At 48.7% G+C, this 24,833-nt stretch overlaps 1 protein-coding gene and 1 long non-coding RNA gene across 4 annotated transcripts in view; one reads left to right on the top strand and one right to left on the bottom strand.

Moving 5' to 3' along the window:
• Positions 1 to 10,257, top strand: part of PPP1R36 (protein phosphatase 1 regulatory subunit 36) — a 24,017-nt gene extending 13,760 nt beyond the window's left edge. For both annotated transcript variants that reach the window (XM_044436589.1, XM_044436590.1), the window contains 5 exons: positions 135 to 275; positions 6,929 to 6,971; positions 8,053 to 8,249; positions 9,045 to 9,239; positions 9,971 to 10,257. In XM_044436589.1, the coding sequence (XP_044292524.1) occupies positions 135 to 275; positions 6,929 to 6,971; positions 8,053 to 8,249; positions 9,045 to 9,239; positions 9,971 to 10,199 (805 nt within the window). In that variant the 3' untranslated portion in view covers positions 10,200 to 10,257. The remainder of the gene's footprint in view (positions 1 to 134; positions 276 to 6,928; positions 6,972 to 8,052; positions 8,250 to 9,044; positions 9,240 to 9,970) is intronic.
• Positions 740 to 24,833, bottom strand: LOC123026688. Of its 2 annotated transcripts, XR_006415358.1 has the most exons (5): positions 24,637 to 24,833; positions 21,741 to 21,854; positions 7,492 to 8,314; positions 5,105 to 6,235; positions 740 to 3,269 (listed from the first exon to the last, which is right to left on the bottom strand). It is a non-coding gene; the product is annotated as an uncharacterized LOC123026688 (long non-coding RNA). The 2 variants fall into 2 exon arrangements; XR_006415359.1 differs by lacking the exons at positions 740 to 3,269; positions 5,105 to 6,235; positions 7,492 to 8,314 and adding an exon at positions 14,522 to 15,353 and having other exon boundaries at positions 24,637 to 24,817.

Below are 24,833 nucleotides of genomic sequence, written 5' to 3'. Positions count from 1 at the left end.
TATTGGAGCTAGACATTTGCAGTGAGAAAAAGATGTTCCTAGTGTCCTACCCATGGTCAGGGATCAGGCAAACGTCAGAAGAGCTAACTTTCGTGATTTTTATGGCCCCTCCCCACTTTTTTATTGTCCAACAGAAAGCCCAGCGTACTGGAAAAGAAAGAAATGCAGGAGAACCAGATTAAGCTTGCGGTGACAAAAAAGTACCTTGCTGAGATGTACTGCATCCTTATCCTTGGACTGGGAATGTCGGAGCAGCATCACATGGCTTGTGGAAAGTAAGGCAGTGGTTGTGCCCGGAAAATGTTTCCTCTGGGCATAACATCATTCTGAAGCAAGTAATTTGCTTGGTAAAGGAGTCAAACCTTAGTTTCTGGCTGGCTGGGCAAAACTGTAATGGCCAATGACATTGGCGAATCCTGGACCAAAAGTGCAGGAAAATGTGGAGGTCAGTCCTTTGCTTCTTCACCTGGAAGCAAGTCATACTAAGATCAGTGGGGTTTGCTCCAAAGTAAGTAGGCATAACTTCTGGGTGAACATGTACAGGAGGGAATCTCTGCAAAGCCGTGATCTTAAACAAAGGCTATTAACACGCAATATCCCAGTGAGATTTCACTGAAAAGAAAAACATAACACAACCCCGAGTCTCATCCTTTTCTGTAGATGCCAGTGAAATCAGTGGAGCAAAACTTCTGGGGTCTGGAAGGGTTAGCATGCAAGTAATTATTGTAAGGTGGCCAAGTATTGCTGGGTGTTTTAATATCAGATTTCTGTGAAATGAGGGGTTGCCTTCAGCTCGTACCTGGCCGGACTCTTGACTCAGATAGTCGCATTAATCAGCCAGGATGCTTGATGGAAGCGTTTTTTGGAATTAATTTTCAGATGAACTTCCTTAGCTCTCCCGAATGGTGGGAAAATGCTGGAAAGGAGGCAGTGCCTTCCTCTGTTTCCCCCACCACTAAAGGGGATGCGGACTAGCTGTCTGTGTAGGAAGGGGAAAAAAACGAAAGTGCGGTTTGGGTCAGAGAAGGCAGGCTTCAAATGCAAGGGCTGTCTTGGAACAAACTGCATTTGGGAGTCGCAAGTGCTGTCCCTTTTGGAGAAATGTGGAGTTGGAGTAGTGGGCTTTGGCTGGTCTGATGGAGCATTTAAAATCTTTCGGTCAGGTGGGGAAACAAAGTTACCTCAAATGCACTTTACTCCCCAGAATGTTCATAACATAGTCCTTTTCTGACATCGCCATCTTCTGCCACCTGCTTAATATTCCCAATTTTCAAGCTCTTATCTCTTACCATTTTCTTTCTGGAAGCAAAAACACACCTGTAGTATAAAATCGCTCCAGAATCAACTGGGTTTTGCCATTGGAGAATCTCACTTCTCCCAAACCAAGCAGTGTCCTGTAAAAATGCCCAGTGGAATTTCCCCAAGACCTTACTAGAGAGAAAGGGTTAACTGCAGTGAGTGTCAGGAAGTGGGCAGAAGCCAGGAGATTTCATTGGGGAGCTTTTGTGTCACAGAGAAGGGGGGTGTGTGTGTATCTGTGTGTCTTGCATAGTTTTACCTTGACTGTTGATGATACTTTTCTAATATTTTGAGTTTGCACGTACTTACTCTAACACCAAACAAACATTTCTGATTGTGAGGCTTTTTACCATTTCAGGATACATTAGAAAATACCTGGGGTTAGTAAATGCCCCCAAACACATCTCTGTTTGCTTCTTGGGCAGAAGCATGAAGGAAGAGCCCATCTCTTTGTCTTGGAATGCAAAGCCAAGCTTATCCTGGAAAGGTCATTGCCCTGAGGTATCCATGAATCAAGTTTAGTTCTTGGGCTGTAGTTTGAACGTCTGTCTTTTGACCATTGCCCTGATGCTGAGGACAAGTGTGAACTTGTTGGGTAGCCCCAGAAAGGCTTGTGCAGGGTTTTGCTGCTGGCGACAGACGCACACACAGCGCTGGGAACCGGGGCTCTTACTCATTCAGCGCAAAGGGTCCGTTTGTGGGCGGCCTCCCTGTTTCACCAGTTGAATGTTGTCGGTGTGAGAAGAAGCATCTGTACCCATGCGGCTGTGGCTTGCCAGCCAAAAAGTGAGGGCCATGCCGGGATGCAGCGCCCCGCTGTGCTCAGGTGACTCTGGCTGAAGTGGCAGGGGGCATAGCTGCTTCACAGGTAGGACTCCTCCTTCCAGCAAGGCCTTCAGTGAGGGCTTGCAAGCTTGGCAAGATCACAGAGGAGTGTCTGTTAGTCCCTGAATACCAATGTTTATAGTCTGCTGGATAGAGGGGCACCTGTGGCATTGAGAGCCTGGCTATTTTCCATGGCCAGGGAGAATTCAGCTGTTCCGGTGGGGCTGCTGGCTCACCCTCCGGAAATTCCCTCAATACCTTTGTGCATGTTGCCAGATCTGGAGATGAAACGGACCCTTTGCTTCCTGCCAGGTGCTCCCCAGTCCCAGCCATCCTGCCTGCTGAGGCAAGCGCTCTTCTGGGCATGCCAGGAGAAGGAGAGGGTGTGAAAGGGGGAAAGACTGGAGCAAAACCTGAAGAAGGGGCAAATTTAAGGGCTCAGGAAGGCTTCTGGGCTCCTCTCCTGCCTTAGGGGCCAAGCTGCTATCTTGTTGCTGGCTGCCCTGCTCTGATGCCTTCAACATTCAAGCCATCTGGCTGGTGCAGCTTTTATGGTCACTCTGATGTGTGGTGGGAAAAGCGCCATCTGTCCATATGTGAAGCAGTGGTTAAAACTGCAAGCGCAGATCAGCAGAGGCAGAGAAATCTCAAGGGTGCAGAAAAATACTGATTTCAGGCCACCCTTCCCGTCTTTTTGTATGCACTTGAGACGTCATCTGCTTCCTCCATTCACGGTGCTTCCCTCTTTTGCTTTGAAAGTGGCAGCCCTGCCCAGCTGCCCGCGCATCATGCTGTGTGTCAAGGCAATGCACCTGGCTTGGAAGCATTCCCGTCCGACCTCTGCGTCTCGCCCTCCAGAGGCAAGGAGGTTCAGGGCACCTTGCACGCTTAACAGGGCTTGCTGGAGAAGATGTCTCTTCTGCGGAACTATTAACGATGCAGGAACCCCGGCTTTTCTCTCTCCCAAAGATTTCTTCAGAAAGTAGAAACATTAAATCGATTGTGCTTGCCATATCTAACTCTCAAGCATGCAGTGAGCTCCTCGTTGTGCTGCATGCACAGACCGGCCCGCCCCGTGAGGCGTTCTTGTGAACTCTTGCTTTCCCCACTTCCTCTGCGTGGCTTCCTATGTGGGTTTTCATTTTCTGAAAGGCAGAATAAAAATGCAGCCAGTCTGTAAATGCACAGAACAAGCAGACCTCCCACTGCAAATGCTTAGGGCGAAACTAGGCGGTGTCAGTGGCAGGTCCCTATGAAACTACTTTCATCATCAAGAAGGAGTGGGTGACCTGATTTTGAGTGCACATTTATTTATTTATTAGATTTATATCCCGCCTGCTCTCTTATGCAAAATTCCACGAGGCTTACATCATTCTTTTCCTCCCAATCTTATTCCCACCACAACAGCCCTGTGAGGTGGGTTGGGCTGAGAGTCTGGGACTAGAACCCGGATCACCTGAGTCCCAGTCCTGTGCCCTTAACCACTGCACCACACTGTCTCTCAAATGGGACCTCCACCCTCCCCTCTTCCAGGGCCTGTTTCTCTGCAGTCTCCTCTCCCACAAGCAGCACCGGAAGCCCGACTCAGAGAATGGAGGTGGGTGTGCTCGTTAGAGTGTTGGACTGGGGACCCAGGAGATCCGGGTTCTAGTTCCCACTCAGCCATGAACCCCCTGGTTGAATCTGGGCCCGTCACTCACCCCCAGCCCAGCCTTCTCCCAAGAGTGCTATTATGAAGGTAAAATGGAATGGAGAAGTTCTGTGTAAGCTTGGAAAGCACAAAAGGAAGGAAGGCAGGGCATCAATGCAATGCACTAGTAATAGTAACAGTGATGATGGTGAAGATGACGAGCAGCTAGCAGGTGGTTAGTCATTCTTCCATTTCATTTCTGTACTGCCCCAACGCCCAAGCCCTCTGGGAGGTTCACACTGCTTTAAAAGTCTGATTTCTACCCTCTTCTTTTGATGGAATGTGGATGGCCCCTTGCCTTCTGCCCCCAAATTCTGCCTTCTGCTGCAAAGAGTTTGCGTTGCCAGAAGAGAGGGATAGAGCTGGGCCCCCCAATGTGTTTATGGGCCCCTCTTGCCTCCAGCCCAGCTGCCTGCCCCTCCTGGTGGCAGTTGTATGGCCTGGCATTTCCTTTTATTATATTTTAAGCTTCCACATCCTTGAGGAACTGCTGCCCTCCAACCCAGCTTCATTTGGGTTTGACAGAGCGGGTTTGTGTTGTGGAGCTCAGCTCCCCACCTCTTCTTTGTACTGAGGTTCCTGGGCAAGTCACTTTTATTTTAGTCCTGCCCCTTTCCCTTCTGGGAAATGGGTGCTCTGTCACAGGCCACGCCCAGCGTGGCGGCCATTTCATGGGCGAGGGAGTCTCCCTGCCTGCCATGGCAGCTATTTGTGAGCATGACCCTGACATCCCAAATATGCCCACTGGCCAGAAAAGGTTGGGGGGCCCTGTGGTGGGGAGGAGTCACCAGAATGTGTGAAGCCCCAGAGTCGGGTGTGCCCGTGATTTGAAGCAGGGGTTGATGAACACCCGAGGGAGCTGCTGCTGCCTGGAGTAGGCCGCAGGCCTGGATGGCGCAGGGTGACTCCAGAGGCTCCCCAAGTCCTGGAAAGCACCCGGGTCTCACCGTCCAAAGACTTTGCGGCCAAGGAGAAGACACCTTCCTGCATGGTGGCTGGACCTGGGCTGAGGCCAAATCCTTGCTTGCCACCTGCTCTGAAGCAGCAAAATCAGTGCGCCTTTGGGTGGATCCCTGTTACCAGCTGCCAGTTGTGCAGCGTTGTGTCGTCTGTCCTATTTGCCTGCGGCTGGGGAGTGGTTTTCATCTTTTTCGTTGATTAGGCAGGGAGAGCCATGCCAAACCAGTAGTTAATTCCAGGCTGAGCTCAGTCCTGAATCCAGCCCCAAATCCTGTGCATGCAAGAACCAACATGAGCTAAACTGTTCAGTGACCCAACCAGAAAGCCTACCTTTATCAAACAGATTCCAGGGATTCCGTCGACCACCACAGAGGGGTTGAGAGAGAGGCTTCTCAGCTGCAGAGTAGAAATAAGCACAGACGGCCCACTTTGCATTCTCGGCCTTAGCAGCTACATATCAGGCAGAAATTCAGAAATACGGCTTTGCCCATTGCTGCATTTCTTATGTCAGGAAAAGCCACCTGAATTTCTGATGGTTTTATGTCTTCCAGCAGCATGGAGGTAAAGATGGCAGTCTTTTTGTGGTGAAATTGTTTTTGCTCCTTCTGCACTTTCTCCTTTTGTGTGTGTTACTGTGAAGACTTTGGGCTTTTGCAGACAGGCAGGCTGAAGAGTGCAGGATCACCTGAGAGCAACTGTTGGAGGGAATCCAACAGATCTGCACAGAGATCTGTTAGAAGAAAAGTTCACAGAAGGCAAGAAGTTTCAGAGGAAAACAATAGTCTTGCACTGCCCCAAACTCCGCAGGAACCATCTTTGGTTCACTGAGTTTTAGAACCATAGTGAAAATGTGAAACATAAAAAGTATCAGCTGGGGAAGGGCCAGCGCTGCACAGATGCTTTGTAAACATGCAGTCTTGACAATCTTCAGGCTTTTGCTAAAAGTAATCTTACAATGCAGTCCTAGACATGTCTTTCCAGAAGTAAGATCCAGCTAGTTCAGTGGGATTTAAATGCAAGTGAGTATAGATAGAATTTCAGGTGCAATAAATGGCTCTGCCCCTCTGAATGAACAGGATCAGGCAGGAGAGGCTGGAGGTCTTGACGCTGGCCCTGATCCTGCACGTGGCCGCCCACATGGCCGCACACTGAGAATTTACCCACAGGAGAAGCATTTTCTTTGGCGAAGCCGACCTATGTGGGTGGCTACAGTTGTTTGACCCGAGGCTGTAATACCAGGCGTCCACCCCACACACAAGTGGCTCAGCCGAGAATGGGAGCTTGAGCGTATGAGGGGATAAAGCAGGATCCAACATTTTTACACATTTCTTGTCTATTGTTACCTTGGCACGCACACACGATCACAGTGCGGAAAAGTTCCCTTTTCACACACACCAGCAAGCTGTCTTGACCCACAGCCAGCATCCTGTGTGGCCAGAGGATTGTGTTCTTTTCTGCTCCCTGTGCAAAGGAAAGCACAGAATTCTTATCTGCATTGGTGGGTTTGTTCTGGATTACTTAATCTGGAAAAAAAGGTGTTTCTTTGTACCGGGACCCTTGGACAAAGCATTCTCAGAAGAATTACGGTTTTTATAGCTTTGCCCCCTTTAAGTCTTATGTGCCTCAGACACTGAGGAAGGAACTGGGTGTGCCTGGTTTTGGGAGAGGCTGCACTATACCTTTAACATGCCAGTTTCCTTTGGGGTATTGTTATGCAAGCAGGAAAATGCTGTGTGGGGTTCCCACTGCGGAGTGTATGAAATGCACAAATGCAGCCAAATTGATATGAAGGCAGATCTCCCATAGGGCACTGCGTTCGCATTCTTGGGCTGAGATTGGGAGAGCTGCTAACTGCCGACTGACTAGAGGAAAGAGAAATCCTCTTGGCTTGCTCCAGTGCCTTTAATAGCTGTTGAATCTCATGTGTCTTTAACAGCTGTTTAGGATCGCCAGCTGACCAGGAAAAATAATGTTTTGCTCTTGAGCTTTTAACTGGTGTTTAACTGGTGTTTAACTGGTGGGGTGGGGTGGGGTGGGGTGAGGGGGATTTCATGGCATGAAGATAAAGCACTGCCACATTCTAATGTGTCTACAATGGGTACTTTGTGCTGCCTCTGCCGTGCCCAGCACCCTTTCTTCTTTTCCTCATTTCAGGAAGAAAATATCAACCACACAGAAAGACAGGGACTTCTTTGAGGTAAAGAACAAGGATGCTAGTGTTTTTCCTCCATTTTAGGATGAAATTCTGGTGTTGGAATAAATAAACTACAGGAAGACCCATGTAAGACCCAGTTCAGGTGGCCGCAAAGTGAGCCAAACTGCTTTAAAGCTGGCCAACTCCTTGCCACAGGTCCAGTGCAAGAGGCAATAGTCTTAAACTGAGTGGAATGCTGTCAGCCCAATCTGGTGTTTTTCCAGAGGGGAGAGGCTACAAGCGAGAGTCAAACTAAGCATTGCATGACTGGTTGGCTGGGTGCACTTTCATTTCAAGGTCATGTGAGGGACTCTAAATTGGACTGGGGCAGTGGAGGAGGGGGGGGGCTGAATGTACTCCCTCTCTCCTTTTTCTTATTCTGAATTCCCCAACCCAAGCACTCTTTGCCTTCTTGGGAAAGAATTGAGGGACCTGTACTAGTTGGGCAAGGACAGGGCAGGGGCAGGAGAGAGATCAGTAAGAGTGGGGGGCTAGAGCAACACACCACCCAGAGCGCTCCCACCTTGTTTGGAGCCCCTCACGCTTGTGCAGCTCGGTCCACTTGTCCGTGCATCCGCTGTGCATGCGGAAGGCCTGGCGGTCGGCTGCCACCTTGCAGGGTGGGCCGGCCGGCTGGCCAGCCTGCTCAGTGGTTTCTCAGGCTTAATTCCATGTGTCCTGTGTTGACAGCGCCATCTGGCCCAGTGAAGGTATTCTGATAAAACTTCTTAGCTAATTACACTCAGAGTAGGCTCTCTTCGGGAAACATTTTGTAGCTACTTAATGCAGTCAGCTACACCACAACGGCCTCATGGAGGAAATCCACAGAATGGACAGCTGCCAGGGAATGGATGCTCCTTGAAAGGGGCATACAGGAAATTTTAAAAATTTAATTCTAATCCCTGTGGTTCATTTGCAAATGCAGGCACCTCGAATCCGCTTCTTGTGAAAATGGCATCATCATCATCATCATTATTATTATTTTCAGTTTTATACTAGTGACGCCTCAGAAAGTCCAGAAAGCTTTGGCTGTGGGGTGCTGTAGAAATGAAATAAAATCAGTAATGCCCTTCTTTGCATTTAGTGCCTGTACAACTTTGCCTCCTATGTGGCTTTCGTGACCTTCAAACAGAAAAACCTCAAGGAAATCCAGCGTGAGGTGGGCAGAATGCTCCGCTCAAACATTTTCAATCCAGCTCTGAGAGAGAAGACCAAGCCCACGGAGGAGATGAAGACAGATGTTACCAAGGAGGTGAAGAAAGTCACCTTCTCGTATCGCAAGTACGGCTTCATTCTCTTCTGTGTGCTCCACTTACCTGAGTCCCATCCTGTGCAGATGGAGAAGCCTGGAGGGAGAAGAAAGATGCAACAGTTCTATACATTTTAATTTCCTCAGTACAACATTTAACGCTTTAAAATAGTGTTTTGTACAAATTACATTAGCATCAACAACGGTTGTTCATTATATCACAGCACAGAAAATGTGGCAGAAGTTGAACATATGTAGTGTCTTTAGAATGCATTCCAGTACTGTACAAATAATGCCCAGTTTTCCATAAACCTAGCTGCCTTGGGCAAAGACAGAAGTATTTCATAAAGAGTGAAGCACTCTTTCACTTAGTTTTTTAGCTGTTTGGTGGACTTGGCTTTGTTAATTATTTGACAGACAAGCATTCTAGCAAGTCAAATGCCGGAACGGGTGCCCGTCCTGCCTCCCCCCAGTTACCTTGTTTTTGAGGTCTTAAAAACGAGTATGTCTGTATATGTGTCCATTCTTCTTCGTACCCCTTTTTAAAAGTTGCAAAACGGCTCCAGGAATTAGCGGGGAGGCGTGCTGGGGGTGGCACTGTCCCTGACCCCAGGAGCCCACCATAACCAAGTTTTCTCCAGTTCCAGTCGAACCTACCAAAAATGCAGCAGGCCACTTCTTTGGAACTTGTCCCAGAAGAGGAAAATGGATGTTTATATCAAATGTGATGAACATGCTCATATCTCTTGCACCAGTGTTCTTTAAAAAATACCTCATTCTTCCTACTTGGCATCTCTTAGTGATTTTTAAAAAATGTTTCCTTGAAGGAGCACAGAGGCTAGGCAGCCTGCCATACGAAGCGTCATGGACCAGCGGTCGCCAGTACTTAGTACTTTGCTGCCTATGGCTAAAGACAGTGCCCAGTACCTTTTCCAGGATCATTACCTTCGTCCTGGCAAAATGGCTCAAAGCTACAGTCCAGAGGAACTGCCGGAACTGTCCTCAGTTGTGACACTATCGAAGTAAGGAGTAAGAAGCATTCCACGTGTTGACCTGGTTCACACAACATGAAAACGTACATTTGACCCATGCGCTGGGTTCAGTGTGGCTTGCCGTTGAAATGTGGGTTGCTGTGCTGTGTGAACCCAGTCATACTAATGAACCCTAGTTTGTTAACTACAAACAAACCACAGTTCACAACCCAGCAACAGAGCCAGGGGTTCTCTTTGTGGGTCTTTTGTGGTAGTAAGCCCTGTTTTGTTAGCTCAGCTGGGTTCACACAGCACAGCAACCCATCATTCAGCAGCAATGCACCATTATCAACAACCCAAGGAGGAGATGAAAACAGACGTTGCCATGGAGGGGAAGAGAGTCTCTTTCACCTGTCACAAGTATGGCTTTGTGGGCTGAACCCAGCCGTATGTGGCAGCAAAACTGGCGTTGCCACAGAACCTACACCCAGTGGAGGACTGCAGCCCATCCAGCTTTTCTGATAAGTGCAGCTGCATGATCCATGTGTTCAAACATGGGAGGGGGACATGGCCCTCCGGCAGGTGGCTTGTGGGAGGTCCAGATTTAGACCATGGGGTTCAGGTTCCTCACTCGCTCTGTAACTAAGGAGCTGCAGCCTTCACTGGCAGGCGTTTTGTCCTGTAGATCGGTTTTCTTAGTGGCAGACTTCGGAGTCCTGGCTCCGGGGCAGGGCTTGCTGGGGCTCAGTATCTTCAGTCCGGCGCGTCTCTTTCTCTCACAGGATTGGCATCATTGGAGCTCCGCGCAACAGGTTTATTCCTCACACGCTCATGCCCATCAGGACGGAGGAGGAGGAGGAGGAGGAGGAAAAAAGTCAAAGGACGAGGGCAAGTGCCACGTCGATCCTTTCCGAGGAACTGACCAGCAGCCGGGGTGTTCAGAGCGGTGGAAGCCACCTGTCTCTGTCAAGGGCCACCACTGAAGGAGACTATGCTGAGATGGCCCAGTAGTGCATGGCAGCGTTTGGGATAAGTTTCATGTGTGGCAAATAAATTTCTTTGAAGCTTTTGCAGGGCAGCGTTTGGATTTTACCCCTTGTTACGTGTGAGGGGAAGTACGGGCAACCAAGTAAGTTCAATGGCTTCTTAAGACTGCCTTCTCAGGGGTTTCCTTAAATTACAAAATGGCATAAGCGACAGCCTACCTCATCAGGTGCTGAGGTAGAACTAAGGAAAAGGAGAAAAAGTCTGCCGACAGCTGACCCAAAGGAAGCACGGTGAAAAAAGTTTTGAGGGCTGTATGGCCATTGAAGAACAACCCTGAATTCTGCAACAAAATGGGCATTTGCGCATGAAAACATCAGCTTCAGCTGCTGCCAGTTTAATTTCCTAAGAATGTCTCTGAGCCCCATGTGTGGCCCAGAGGGATTCTGGGGAAAAGAAGATCAGAAAGTAAGTGTGTTTGTGTTGTGGGCTTGGGAAGCTTGGCAGGCATCAAAAATGGGTCCAAGGGTCTGCAAAACCCCATATCAATACAGTCACATTTCTGTAGGGACACCTGTTCAATTCGCTTGCATTCTGTGCATCTATGTGAATTGATTTTTCTAACCCTCATAGTCCACACAACTGTGTCCAGGCCCTGGGAGTTGGAAATGATAAGAACAATTGCATTATTTGCCCTGCAGAAGTCTGGAAAACAATTATAAGGACAGTTGCATACTACAAACCGATATGGATTTTATACCAGCCTTCTCATAAGATTGCAAGGCTAAATGGTATGTACATTGTCAAAAAAGTGACAGCTGAAATGAGCAGTAGTATACTTAAGGCACTCAGCATCTCCAGACGTCTAGCAGGACAGGTAGCTTCTACCTGGGAGGCAGTCAGAGTGGAGCAAGGTTGGGTTCCCAGGGTGGTGGTTCCAGAGTGGTGGTGCAGTAACAGAGAAGGTGCTGCCCTGTATCTTCCCTGCACGAACCGCCCTCAGAGGTGATGTGTTGCAGCTTTGGGGCTTTGGCTGGAAGTTCCTGTTCCGCAGGCCCAGGACACTTCATTTGCCTGTCTCCTGCTTTTGGCATGCCGTGGGTGGCTGATTTGCAATCTGGGGCAAGAGAACTTGCACTCAGTCTTTCTTCCACCCCTATTAAATAGGTGTTTCCTGCTGATTTCTAAAAACATAACTGGTTAATGCACCCTGACATCACCCACACGCCATTCAGTGTCATTATGATAACAGTCCAGGGAGTGCTCTGCAGACCTCATGCTCAGAGGCGAACATCCAACCCGGTAAACTCCCTGGAACAATGAATGGTTCAGCCAGGAGCCCTCTGCAGGCAACGGAGGGACTGGATAAACTAGCAGGCCTTGTAGCCACAAGACAGTATAAGAAAGCCTCTGGATCAGCATTCACCAAGCTCTGGGGGCCTGTGCATGCATCTGGAATCCTGAGGGCACGTTATGAGTGCTCAAAAATGGGGATCCCTGTGCTAGGAGTGGGGGATACCCATTCATAAGATGGCTGCAATAATTGGCACAGGTTGCCGCAAAAGCAGGGCCGGCCTGCCCTTTAGGAAGGCGATTGCCCACCTTGGGCAGCAGAGTGGGAGGAATGGTGAACTGAGTAATTTTCCCAGAACTGTTGCCTGCAGCTGCTGCTTCAGAGAGTCCTGCCAGCCTGGCATGTTATTAATTACATTTATATTCCACCTTTTTCCTTCCAAGGACCTCAAAGCAGCTTACATAATTCCTTTTCCCTTTCTCAGTCTTAGCCTCATTGCAAGAACCCTATGAGGTGGGGTGGGCTGAGAGTCTGTGACTGGCCCAAAGTCACTCAGTGACCTCCGTGGCCGAACAGGGCCTAGGACCCAGATCACCTGAGTCCCAGCCCAGTCTCGTGAACCAGGCGTCCCTTCCCAACGAAGGCAATCACTCCAGTAGTTGTTAAGAGTTTATTTCATACAGCTACAGAGTGTTCACAAACTCCGAAAACAGACACAAGGTAGAAAGTTGACCTCTCGCTCTGACTGAGGTCACCCCAAACTTTGCTTATGGACCCTTCGGGGCCGGTCTCTGGGGGGCAGTGCGCTAAGGGTGCGGGCACATCACCGCTCCTCTCAAAGGGTTTCCAGCCGGTTGAGCTGGTGAGTGGGTTGCTGCATCCGGGCGCCTAGATCTCCCGAACAACTCCCCCCATCCTGTTCTCCATCTGCTTCTTTCCCACAATTGGGAATGGGAGGGGGCTCAGTGGTTGTCCTTGAAGTGCTTTGATCCTGTGCTGGCAGGCCGGCTCTCCGGGAGGAGTCGGCCACCTGGGGCCTCAACTCCGATATCAGGGTGAGAACTCTGAGCCGCTACTGGGACAATGATCACCTCCTCTTCTTCTGAACGTAAGCCATCAGTTCTCACCAGGGTCCTCGCCCTCTCATGCGCGCCTGGGAATCTCATCCGAGCACACGCGCATGACACAGTCCTCCGAATACCACATCACGAAGGGTGGCCAGTTGGGCTTTCCAGAGCTGCCACCCAGTTGGCCTCTCAGCCAGCCACCCTCAAGCTTGCGCGGGGAATGCTCTCCACACAAGCCAGAGTCAGGCCTGCCCTCTGGAGAGCCGCATCAGAGGGCGGAAGTGGCTGGCCAGGCCCAGATGCTTGGCTCTGAGGGCCAGGCCCAGATGCTGGGGAGCGTGTCCTGGGAGACTACTGCAATGCGGGTGCTCCAGGTGGTGGTTGAGGGCAGGTAGGGGGCCTGGGTAACAACCCTGTCAAGGGGAGGAAGATGGGGGAGAGGTGTGCACAGCGCCCAAGTGCGCTCTCAGCGGTGCTGCACAAAATGCTCATTTCCCAGAAGGCACGGGGATGCAACTAAAAGAAAAGTAACTTGCCCAAGCATCTACGTAAAAGCAGAGGCAGGAATAGGACTCTTAGAAACAAAATCCCTCCTTTGCACCAAATAAGGATCGTGCCGGAGGGACAGACCTTCACTACGCTGCACTGCTGGTCTCCCAGTTGAAAAGAAAAAATAGTCTCAATGTTTTTAGGGAAAAGAGTAAAAATGAGGAGGGGTAGGGAGCCTGCTGGGCAGGATGCTGAGGGGCCCCAGCTGATGCCCGGACAGGCCCGGAAAACACCAAGAGCTCGGCTGCTTCCTCGTCCATCTTTGCCTAGCGAGTCAAAACCGCGATGCAGCAGCAGCTCCGACACTTCAGGGCCAGCATCTCCACACTCTGGCCGGGCTCTCCTGGCACCAGCTGCCCCACAACACAAGCTTGCACGGAAACTTGCCTAATCCAAATAAAGGGCTGGACGAAATGCCTCCTGCCCAGAAAAGGCGGCAGTGCTTTGCTGAGGCAGTCTAATGGAACGCGGCAGCTGCATAATAATCAAAGGAATGCCCACAAAACGTGGGTGGAGGTGCTGGGAGTCTCTGTGCCGCGGACTGCAGCAGACACAATGCAAACCAGCATTCACACAGCCTTTGTGCAGGTGACTCTTCCCAGCGACTCATCCACATGTCTTTCTTCTGCTATGACCGCTCCCCTTGTGGCTTCCACCAGCTGCCTTGGGCCCCTCAGTGGTCAGCCAGCACCTTCTATGCCACTTCTTGGTACGGTTCTGCACTGAGGCCCAAGTTACCACGGAGTGTCAGAGCCAACTGGTGTGGTCTCATCCTGGAAGAGCAAAGCTTTGTTTTTCAAATGTTACACGACACAGCACGGGGATGGAGGGCCCCGGGAGCTGGTGGCAGGCCTGAACAGGCAGCTGAAGCCAGCGCTTCCGCCTTTGCTTCATTCACACGTACCCAAGCCTTGCAGGATCCAAGAAAGTATCGCTTGGCTGCATTCTGGTGTCAAAGCAACCCAGGGCTACTTTTTTAAAGAATGTAAGACAAGCCATGCTGCATCAGACCAAAGGTCCATCTAGTCCAGCACTCCACACACATGGTGGCAAACCAGCTGCCCACAGGTTCCCTCCAGCAGGATGGGTCCAAACTCATTGGTATGCGGGCAAATTAGCTCTGTGAAGGAGGTGGCACATAGCCAGCAAGGAGAGTAGCCACAGCGAGCCTCCTCTTGCATGAATCTGTCAATCCAGGTTGGCAGCCAGCACCACTTCCTGTGACAACACTGTTGTCTGAATGTGGCCAGTCTTTTCTTGGAAATAGATGCAGCATTATTATTGTATCTCTCCCAGTAGTGTTGTTCATTGCAATGGAGAGGGAAAGTCAGGATGCAGTACTAATATTTATATCCCACTTTTTTCTTGCAAGAAATCAGGTGACTTGCAAGGTCTCCCCCCCCCCCCCCCCCATTTTATCTTCACAGCAACCCTGTGAAGTTAGGCTGAGACTTGAGTGATGGGCCCAAAGCTACCCAGGGCACCCATGCCTGAGTGGGGTGTAGAACTTAGAGCTCCCGAGTTCCAGTTCAGAACCCAAAGCTCTACACCAAACTGCCTTTCTGGTGTCTGATAAGAAGCTTGGCTTTCTACGGGAAAGAAGACAGTGCAGCGGCGGAATGTTTTGGCCAACATGCCCCTTGGCTCCTGGAACTGATACAAGCCAGGCAAATCCCCCGTCGCCTCAGTCTCCCTGTAACTCCATTTTACATGTGCTGGGCAAGCATGCATAGGAGCCCCAGGAAATGAGTGGCGCTTGGAGATGCAGCTTTACGTTTCTTGCTTATCACGGGGGTTTGGTGTGTCCTGGGCTGACACTGGCTGGCAGTTCATCAAGATTCCCCCGCTGAACTGCAGCTCCGCTCAGTGACAACAGTCATTTTTATAAAATCCATTGCTAGGTAAGTGGAGTTTTTCGCTCCTGACAGGGTGCCTCTTGCTTGTAGAAGCGAGCAACTTGCTGAGGATGGTTCCGTATGAGGCTTAGTCATGCTTCCAACAGGAGAAAGTGAGTCAGGAGCAAGGCACTTTCGAAAGCTGTTTTGCCCAAGGGTCTGGAGAGAAATATCCACTCTTGATAATGACACGGTACAGCTGGGAATAATAAAAAGCAGGGCTGACAGTTCCAGAAAACAACCCCACCCCATGCAGCTCTGTGCACACTTAACTCAGAACAGCTCCATTTCTTGAGGGTGCTTGTTCAGAATTGGGTTAGGGCTGCAGCCCTAAGGTAGCTCCCCCAAGCAGGGGCAGCAGACACGGGCTTTCGACCTTAACAGCGGCAAAAAAAAAAGAAAAAAGGCATTGCATGTTGGGTGTTAGCCTCTTTAGAAAACCAAATCCTCCCCCGCCCCCAGTAGCTAAGTCTCGAATGACCTATAGGCAAAATCCTTCCTTTGCTAAAAGCTTCCCTTCATTTGGCAATCCAGGCCAGTGCAAGGACATCCATCATTACTGTTCATCATTGGATGAGAGCTGGAATCCTAAACATAAGCAGCAGCCCCTGGGTTTCATCACCAGCATGCCAGACATTCCTTGCTTCGGCATTTTCTGGACTTCTGATTGAGGAAGGGAACACTGCTCCTTTGCTGGATGAAAACTGGAGACCCATTTCACTTCTGCATCTCCCAAAGGTTTTGCCAGCCCTGTTCAGGCATGATTGGAATCATATGTATGGAGGGTGGGTCTATCTGATGGCTCCTACCCTCTGTGGCATCTCCTGCATCCCACCATCAATTACTTGTTGAAGGGAACTTCTGAAAGGGTAACAGGGGAACCTAGAAAGTGGACTCAGACTGCACTGGGTCCATGTAGCCCAGTAGTATTGGCACTGGCTGGCAGCAACCCTGTCCAGGGTTCTAGGCAACATTACCTGGCAATCCTGGGGTCTGAACTGGGACCTTACAGGCCAAAGGAGGGTCTCCACCACACACAGGCTCCATTCTGAGTCTCCCTGTTGGATTAAGACACCTGAACTCTGGTTGTGCAGGATTCTGCCTGATGCAGCAAGCCCAGGCACGTGCAGAGTGTGCTTCTTTTTCTTGGCCTCCCCTAGCCCATGTGTGGGGGGCAATGGGGTGGGTGGCGGGGCAGAGCCACTGGAGACAGGAGGGCAGGCGGTGTGCGAGCGTGGCCTCGCTCCCTCCATCCACTGCACTGGCCTGAAAGGGCTCGGGGGTGACCGTGGCAGCCATGCGGAGGACGGAGCGGACTGGTTATCCCCTGCTCCTGAGGGCAGGACTAGACCCGGCGGTCCTGGTGGGCATGGCACCAACCTGGTGCCTTTCTGATGCAGCAGCCTGCGGCTCCCAGTGTGTGTGATGGGTATGAGGCCGGGGAGGCCTGGACCTGGTCATCTTCACGATACCTTCCGGGTCCATGATTTGTTCCTGCCTTGGCTGCATGGTGTGAGTACTGCCACTGGGGCCATGCAGCAAGGTCACTGGTACACTCCCTCTGCAGGGTCTCTGAGAGAGGCAGCTCATGGTGCCCACTAGCTCACTGTTTTAACTGGAAAGGCTGGGATCGGCAGAGCACAGGCTCGGTCACTGCCCTGTGGCCTGTCCCTCAAGGCATGGGCCTCCCCCCAGAGGATGTCAGACTCTGACTCCCATGGGCCCCTGCCAGCTTGGCCGATTATTATTTTTACTATTGCACTGCATTTATATTCCACCTTTCTTCTCTTGTGAGGAACCCAAGGTGTCTTGCATAGCTCCATTTTCTCTTCACAACAACCCTGTGAGGCAGGTTTGGTTGAGAGTGAGTGACTGGCCCAAAGTCACCCAGGGAACTTCATGGCTGAGCGTGGACTAGAAACCAGGTCTGCTGAGTCCTACTCTAACCACTAGGCAACAATGGTCATGTACCTGTGCCCGAAAGCATGTAACAATAAGCACCATCCCTTCTGAGGGAAGGCCTGCATGAGTCACGGCTCCAGGATTGCCTTTTGACTGGAGGGAGATGAGGGCAGACAGAGAAGGGTACAGCGGGCACCCTCGGCTGCCTGTTTTCTGAAGGATGGTCCACTCAGAGCTGGGAGGAAACTGCATGGCAGGGAGGGAGCTGGCAGCCTCCTCTGCAAATGGCTTTGCAGTCACAGGCATGTTTAATTATGTAATTAGCTTGTTGCTCCTGGAGCAGCAGTGTGGAAATGATTGCCTTTGAATGCAGCATACCAAAAGCACAGCTCCTTTCCCAGCACCTGCTGCTTAATGCTCACTAGTGCTCACAATTTGGTATTGTTTCCTGTTTCTGCCCCAGGCCGGGCACAAAATGTGTATCTGCTGCCTTCAGAGGACACTGAGCATGGGCAGAGATTTCCTAGGAGCCATAGGATTGCACGGCCCATCTCTTGTTGCATGCTGTCAAGTCATCTCCAGCTTATGGTAACCCTGTTAATGAAAGCCCTCCAAAAGGTCCTATATATAACATCCCTGCTTAGCTGCTCTAAATCCAAGGCTGTGGCTTCCTTTACGGAGTTAAGCCATCTCGGATTTGGTCCTCCTTTTCTTCTTCTCCCTTTGACTTTTCCGAGCACGATTGTCTTCTCCAGGGAGTTTTGCCTTCTCATAAAATGCTAAAGTAGGGCAGCTTCAGTTTCGACATTTTTGCTTCCAGGGAAAGCTCTGGCTTGATTCGATCTAGGAGCTACATGTTTGTCTTTCTGTCAGTCCAGGGTATTCACAGAGCTCTCCTCCAGCATCATGTCTGTCAGCTTTTTTCACCACCCAGCTTTCACATCCATACATAGTGAACAGAAATACAATAGTGTGGATGATCTTGGCCTTGCTGTAATTTTAGCATGGTTGTTTTTAACTCTGGGAAGGTGATTCTCGCGGCCTTCTGTATTACTTAACAGGAATTGTTGAAACTGTATTAATTTCTGCCCTGACATGTGTGTTTTGTTTCATGAATTTCCTGTACTGTGATTGACTGGCATTTTACTGCAACTCTTTCTGATCGTTTTAACCTGCATGACACCTTGATATAGGGGGTTATTGGGCTTCTGATAAAATCCCCCCATCCAAAAAGGCTGAACATTCAGTAAAATCCAAAAGCTTCAGGGAAGGTTTGGAGGCCAGGAGAGAAGAAAGCATGAAAAAAATACCCATGATCATGGATGACATGAGTGCTAATCTAATGACACCTGGAGGTCCACACAGGTTTCCATCCGTAACCCCTTTACAGTGACTAAATTCTTGCAATGCCTGACATCTTTGCAAAAACATGAATGATAAATAAATAATTATTCTATAGTTAAGAATCAGTGTCGCCACCTTTTTTTTATTGGTTCTGCTTAATGCAGGTAAATGGTCAGTAAAATCCAAAAGCTTCAGGGAAGGTTTGGAGGCCAGGAGAGAAGAAAGCATGAAAAAAATACCCATGATCATGGATGACATGAGTGCTAATCTAATGACACCTGGAGGTCCACACAGGTTTCCATCCGTAACCCCTTTACAGTGACTAAATTCTTGCAATGCCTGACATCTTTGCAAAAACATGAATGATAAATAAATAATTATTCTATAGTTAAGAATCAGTGTCGCCACCTTTTTTTTATTGGTTCTGCTTAATGCAGGTAAATGGTAAGTATTACAAGAAGTGCCTTGGAATGAGGGAAGCATAGGGGTTTGGCTCCCTCTGCTGGCTTTTGATATTGTTGCACAAGCTGGTAGACTCCTTTTGGGTTGATGATGATTCAAAGTGATCAATGGGTGCTTCAGTAATGGAAGCTAATGAGCTGAAATCTTCTGTCTGGATTAGTGACAGGCTGGTAAATTCTGAGATGCAAGAGACCATCATCTTCCACAAATCTACTGCCTGCTTTTCTGCCACTGGTACTCAAAGGAGCTAAGTCTCGGGATAAAAACTCCATGGTAAAACAGAGACATCCAAAACAAAGAGAGAAATAAGCATTTCTGGTGGTAGCAGCTGCTGTTAGTAATATTCTCCTGCTGACATTAGATGTGCATCAACTTTTTTATTTTTAGGCAGTTGTTGAAAACCCATCTATGTATGCAAGCCCTCCCTTTGCAGCCTAGCCCACCATCTGATTTTTCAATAAACAAAAGACGTATGGTTTACCAAATGAAATAAGGCTATACAGATTTCAACAAAGCACCATAAGGTAGAGAACTGGCTCTCACAAGCCTGAACACTGCACTCTCCCTAAAAGGAGAGAAAGTGCACATTTTCCTTAGCACAAAGCAGGGAAACATGGGAAAATATGATATGCAGAGGGGACTGGGAATTGTGGGAAACAGTGACAAATCTAGGAGCACCTACTTCTCTCTTCCATTTTTAGAGTTGGGCTGGTCCTTCTGGGATAGAATATACGCAATCCATCAGTGGACTCCAAAGGATGTGCAGCACTTTAAATTAACCATCTGACACCAAATGAGGAGATAGCAATGAATCAAGACAGTTCTATAGACTCCAAAACTGCTTCTCCAGACATGGTGTGGATTTTCTGTTTATCCGGGGTCAGATAAATAAATGGTGCTGGAGACTGACATACATTCAGTCCTGTGTGACAGAGCCAGCTCTTAAAAGCCTCATGTGTACTTAACTCTGAGTAGACACATGCATGATTGTACTGGAAATGAAAGAAAAATCCAGTATAATCAATTGCATTTTAAAATGCATTTTGTGCTTTAGTGCACTACAATAACATGATAATTATTAATTATTAAAATAGCAAAATGTTTCCTTTACAGTACATCGTTCCATTTGACCTTACTTATGCCTGAGGCATTCCTGGGTTCCAACACCAGTAACTTCTTTGTAGCTCTTTTGCATTTAGGCTGCAATGCTTTATTTGCTTCCCCGGTTGTGAATTCCACTGAAGCCAATGGGGCTTGCTTCCACCCCACCAAACAGCAGCTGGGCAAGGCAACAGTGGGAGGCCTGAATCGACTTTAAACAGGAAAGTCCACCTCATGCACCAGTTTCCCACAGAATTGCTGTCCTCCAGAAATGCTCCATTTGTCTGCCAAGTCACTGTTTGATGGAGTGACCAGCCTGAATCTGGGGAAGACAAAGAATTTCCTCCTGCCTTCCTATTGTGAAATGGGGGGGGGGGCAGTTTTGTCCCTTTTCAGTTTCTTGGGGAGCTCTGAGAATGTCTTGGTTAGATTTGAGATATCTACAGAGAGTGTAAAGCTTGGACATGCTGCACATTCAGAAGTGTCCTGCATGCAGAAAACATGACTGCCATTTTTTTTAAAAAAATATCTTATTCTTGATGCTCCACTACGTTTGCTCAACTATAGACAGATAGTTTTGAGCTGATTAGGCTGTATTCCCCGCACTCTGCTGTTGCCAAATTCTTAAGACTTTGTAGAACATTTGAGGGTGGCGGTGGTTATTTTTCTCTTTTTACCAATCAACACAGTGGTTTCTGCTTACTTTTTAAGTCTTTAGTTAACCAGGAACTGGAGAAAGGAGGAGACAGGTCCAAGAAGGAATAAAAAACGTAAGTTTCCTTTTGTGCTCTCTGTACACGCGTGTGCTCTTACTAAATAACAAATGGTAGAACAGTCTATCTATACCTTAGATGTTATCCTCTGATTTCACTCTTTTCTCAGGGAAATCCTGAAGAATGAAATCAGAACCACAAAATTCCTTGTTACTGTTCAACTATTCCAGAGCTAAATTTAGATACGAGAAGTGATGTTAGGTTCTTGTATAATCTGCTCACTTGGTTTTTTGCAGATTATTCTGCATGGCCCACTCTATTGTTCACTTGGATTAGGATTTTCCTTTTCTGGAAAAGTATTCCCATTATCTTTGAAGTCTTCAAATAATATTGTAAACTAGAAATACTGCACCCATTTTACAGAAAAGAAACAAGGCTGGAAAAACAGTAGCTTGCTGAAGCCACCTAAGCTTACTCTTGCTGCACAAGTTCCAGTGTGGAACATCAATTTTTGACATACTGCTGTCTAGAATTTTCTCCAGTATCAAATTCAGGATAGCTATTTATGCATCACCAAATGCAGATGAAATGTTTGCATAATATTTGCATGCACAAAAATATTTTTATTTAAATAGAGATATAATACATCTAACCATCATAGTGATCAGACTATGGCCAGATGATCAGATGATGCTTGTTGCTCAGGCTGCTGGTCAGGCAGTGACTCTGGATGGGCCACTGCAAAACTGTTCCTCTGTTCTGGACCTTTGAACAGGCTAGGCTAGTGATGGTGAACCTACGGCACACGTGAGCTCACGCAATCACCCCAGCAGCCATGCACATATTCAGAAAGATTAAGGGCGCCAGGCAAAGAGGTCACTCGTTAGCCGCAACCGGCAGAGCTTTCACATGGCCGGTCAGTGAGCTGCCAGGGATTTCCTTGGACTGTGATTTTAGCAGAAGGTAGGAAAGGTAGGAAATACACTCAGATGCCTTTTTCAGGGCCTGCCAAAAGATGGTGGTCAATGGAACGTTGCCCCCTTGTGCTGGTGGTCAGCAAATTCAGGTTTTATTGCAGTGTTGGCACCTTGCAATAAATAAGTGGGTTCTGAGTTGCAGTTTGGGCACTCGGTCTCTAAAAGGTTTGCCATCACTGGGCTAGGCAGCCCTTTAACAGAGAAATGCCCTCCGGAAGGTAGGTCACATGGCTACTTTATCGGAGTCATGTACATTGCACATACCTCATGGCCCATGCAGAGACGCACTTCTCTCCCCATAATCACAGGTGTTTCCATTGCTGTCATCTGCTCTGGGATGTGAGCAGAATACAGGTATCAGCAGGGCAATCCTGTCATCTAGCCAGGGATGGAAGGAGAGTGATAGGTGTGAAAGGATGATTTGCAACAAGGGAGTAGAGAGATTTAAAAAGGTAGTGAAGAAAATTACTTAGCCAAAGGAGGGGAGGGGTTAAAATCAGATAGCACAAGGTGTGGGGAAACAGGCATGTAGGCAGGAGGGCCAAATACTTCCTGATTGTTTATTGACAAGCTTGGCAGAACAAAATGAGCCTATTGTAGCTCACCAGGGGCAGGGCTGGATTGGGAAGAAGGGCCAGTGTTGGAGCAGCGTGGAGTAGGCAGAAGGAAAGATTGTAAACTCTCAGTACCCCAGCCAATTAGGGGAAAGGAGGAGGGAAGAAACGGCCGGGAGCAGGGTTCAAAAGGGGTGTGTGAACATGTGCTCAGGTGAACAGAAAAATGGGAAAGAAACTTTTTTTTTCTGTTCCCTTCAATGCAATAAAGTTTTAAAAAGAACTCTGCATGCTTGGAATATTTTTCTCTTCCGACGGAAAGGAAAGACTGATCATAACAAGAGTGAGGAAATTTCCATACTTGGAAGGCCAAAAACGGAACCAAGCAGACTATGCTACAAAGACCTAGGCTTGCTCTGGACTCCTGCAGAGTTGTGAGGGTGTTATATAACCGGGCAGGGTGGGAGGAGCAAGGGAACTTTCCTGAAACTGGAAAGATAAAATCAATCGCTTCCATGTTCCATCCGTATTCCCAAGTGGTTTGCTATAAACCTGGATTGGAGTTTGTCTCTGCAAGATTATCCATGTGGTTTTTGATTTTAAAAAAGGAAACAGTGGTGGGAAAACAGAGGGGGGTACACTGCTGTCCTCTGGGCCTGTGAACGAGCACTCTTGTGCCTGGAAGCATCCTCAATTTCTCTCTGCACCCCACTCCAGAATAACCTGACTTCTCTAGTGTTCCAAGGAAAGTTTGTGATCCTATGCTACTGCTGCTGACCTCACCTGTAGAACTTCTGACTGGCTTCCTTGGAGACTCAGATCCAGCAAAATGCTACCTCACTCCCAGCTGTAGCAACTTTGGAAGCTGCGGCATAAAAGCCTGGGGTTTGGTCCTTCAGAGGGGCACTTTTGGGGCTCAAGGGTAGGGGCTTTGCTCCCTGTTTGATGGGAAGAAGCTTGCTTGCTTGCTTGCTGAACCGCAGCCTGTAGAACTCTTGCACCAGGTTTCATAGATGTGCAATGCTAGCTGGTAACACTAAAAAAGTACTGGAGCTCTCAGTGGCCCTCAATACCACGGGGTCTTTCTTGGCTGCACTGGAGGTGGTCTTATGGTGGCTCCATTCCTTCCTGAAGGAGTGGACCCAGAAGGTGGTACTGGGGGACTCCTTTTTGACCTGTGCTGCTCCTTGAGGTTCTGTTTGGACTTCCATGTATTTAGTGCATACATGAAGCCACTGGGAGAGGTTGTCTGGAGCTTGGTGTCCCCAATATGCTGGAAACACCCAGCTTTATTTTTCCTTTCCATTTCATGCTAAGGGAGCTCCTTCCGTGCTCAGTCAGTGCCTGTCCGCATTCACAGACAGGGCAGCTCAATCCAGGCAAGCAGAAGAACCCCTGGTCAGCGGGAAGGCGATCAAAGAATAAGGATGCAGCTTGTGCTGAATGGAGCAACATTCCCCCAGGACACAGGTCTGCAGCCTTGAGTGTATTTGTGGATTTGGCCCTGCCTGAAAGTCAGATCTTTCCTGTTCCCGGTGGCCTTTGGAATAGTCAGTCTGGAGCTGTGAGATTATGTTGGTCCATCTCTGCTGTTTATCCTTTTTCAAATGCTGTTTTAATTTTGTACTGTATATAATTTTAACATTGTAGTTGATTTGATTATATTTTAACCTGTCTTTATTTCTATCAATGTTTTAATTGTCCCACTCTTTTAAATGCTGTACACTGCCTAAAGTGTCAGTATTGGGAATAGGCAGAATATAAATAATGAAGCGTTGCTTGTTCTTATTTATGTTTCTCCAGAGGTAAGCCACAGTGGTTACAGTGGGAAGACAAATATGAAAGCATGTAATGCAGGGGACTTATGTTTCTTAATCCTCTTTTGGTGTGTGTACCAGTTATATTCAGTGGATTAAGAAACTCTTCACATGCTCAGGGGCTCTTTAGCACCTTTGATCGTAGAATGAATGTAAGGTACCCTTCCTCAACTGGCTGCTCTCCTGACATTTTGGACTGCAACTCCCAGACTTCTTGACCATTAGCCATGCTGGCTGGGGCTGATGGGATTTGAAGTCCAAGATACCTGGAGGGCATCAACTCTGAGTAAGGCTAAATTGGGAAGTAAGAATCTGATCAGCCATGCTGTGGATCCAAACAAGGGCCCGTCTTTCCACCCCGTCAACAATCCAGTGGACAGAATGATTTGAGCCCTGTCCTGGGACTTGGGAGCCTCACATGGCCGTCCCCACTTGATCATGTAACCCACCAGGTGCTTTTGGGCTTGCCACTTGCTCTCAGCCCAACATACCTCACAGGGTTGTTGTGAAGACACGAAGAGATTCATGTAAATCACTTTTACTGCCATGCAGGAAAAAAGGACAGGCTATAAATACAGTATATCTAGCAAAAAGAGGAGCCACGCACTCCAAGTGCCTGAGAGAGTCTCCATTCCCAAGATCCCCCGAAGGCGGCCAAGTCGTGTTCAGGGCGATTCTGAGGTGCAGCAGGACGCTTTAGTAATTTAATTTCGATACCGCCCAAGTAGCTCAAGCTCTCTGGGAAGCTGCCAACAACCTATGTAAAAACAGCATAAAATACGTTTGTACCCTTGTGTGTGTCTCGCAGCAGAGCCTCAGTTCCTGTGCAGCTGTGAATAGGCACTTTCCTCTTTTTATCGTTCTCCAATAGCCAATTCCTGGCGGCGGTCCCAAAGCGGGGGAGGCCGCACGGGCTCGGCGCCCCCAAGCAGCCCGCGGCCCTAAAGCGGCGCGCGGGCCCAAGTCGGGAGCGGACGCTCGGCCTG

Source organism: Varanus komodoensis, unplaced genomic scaffold (assembly GCF_004798865.1).
Source record: "Varanus komodoensis strain SLA01 unplaced genomic scaffold, ASM479886v1 scaffold3, whole genome shotgun sequence".
Classification (NCBI taxonomy): Eukaryota; Metazoa; Chordata; class Lepidosauria; order Squamata; family Varanidae; genus Varanus; species Varanus komodoensis.
The sequence above is the reverse complement of the archived record's forward strand: the minus strand, read 5'-3'. Positions and strand labels throughout refer to the sequence as shown.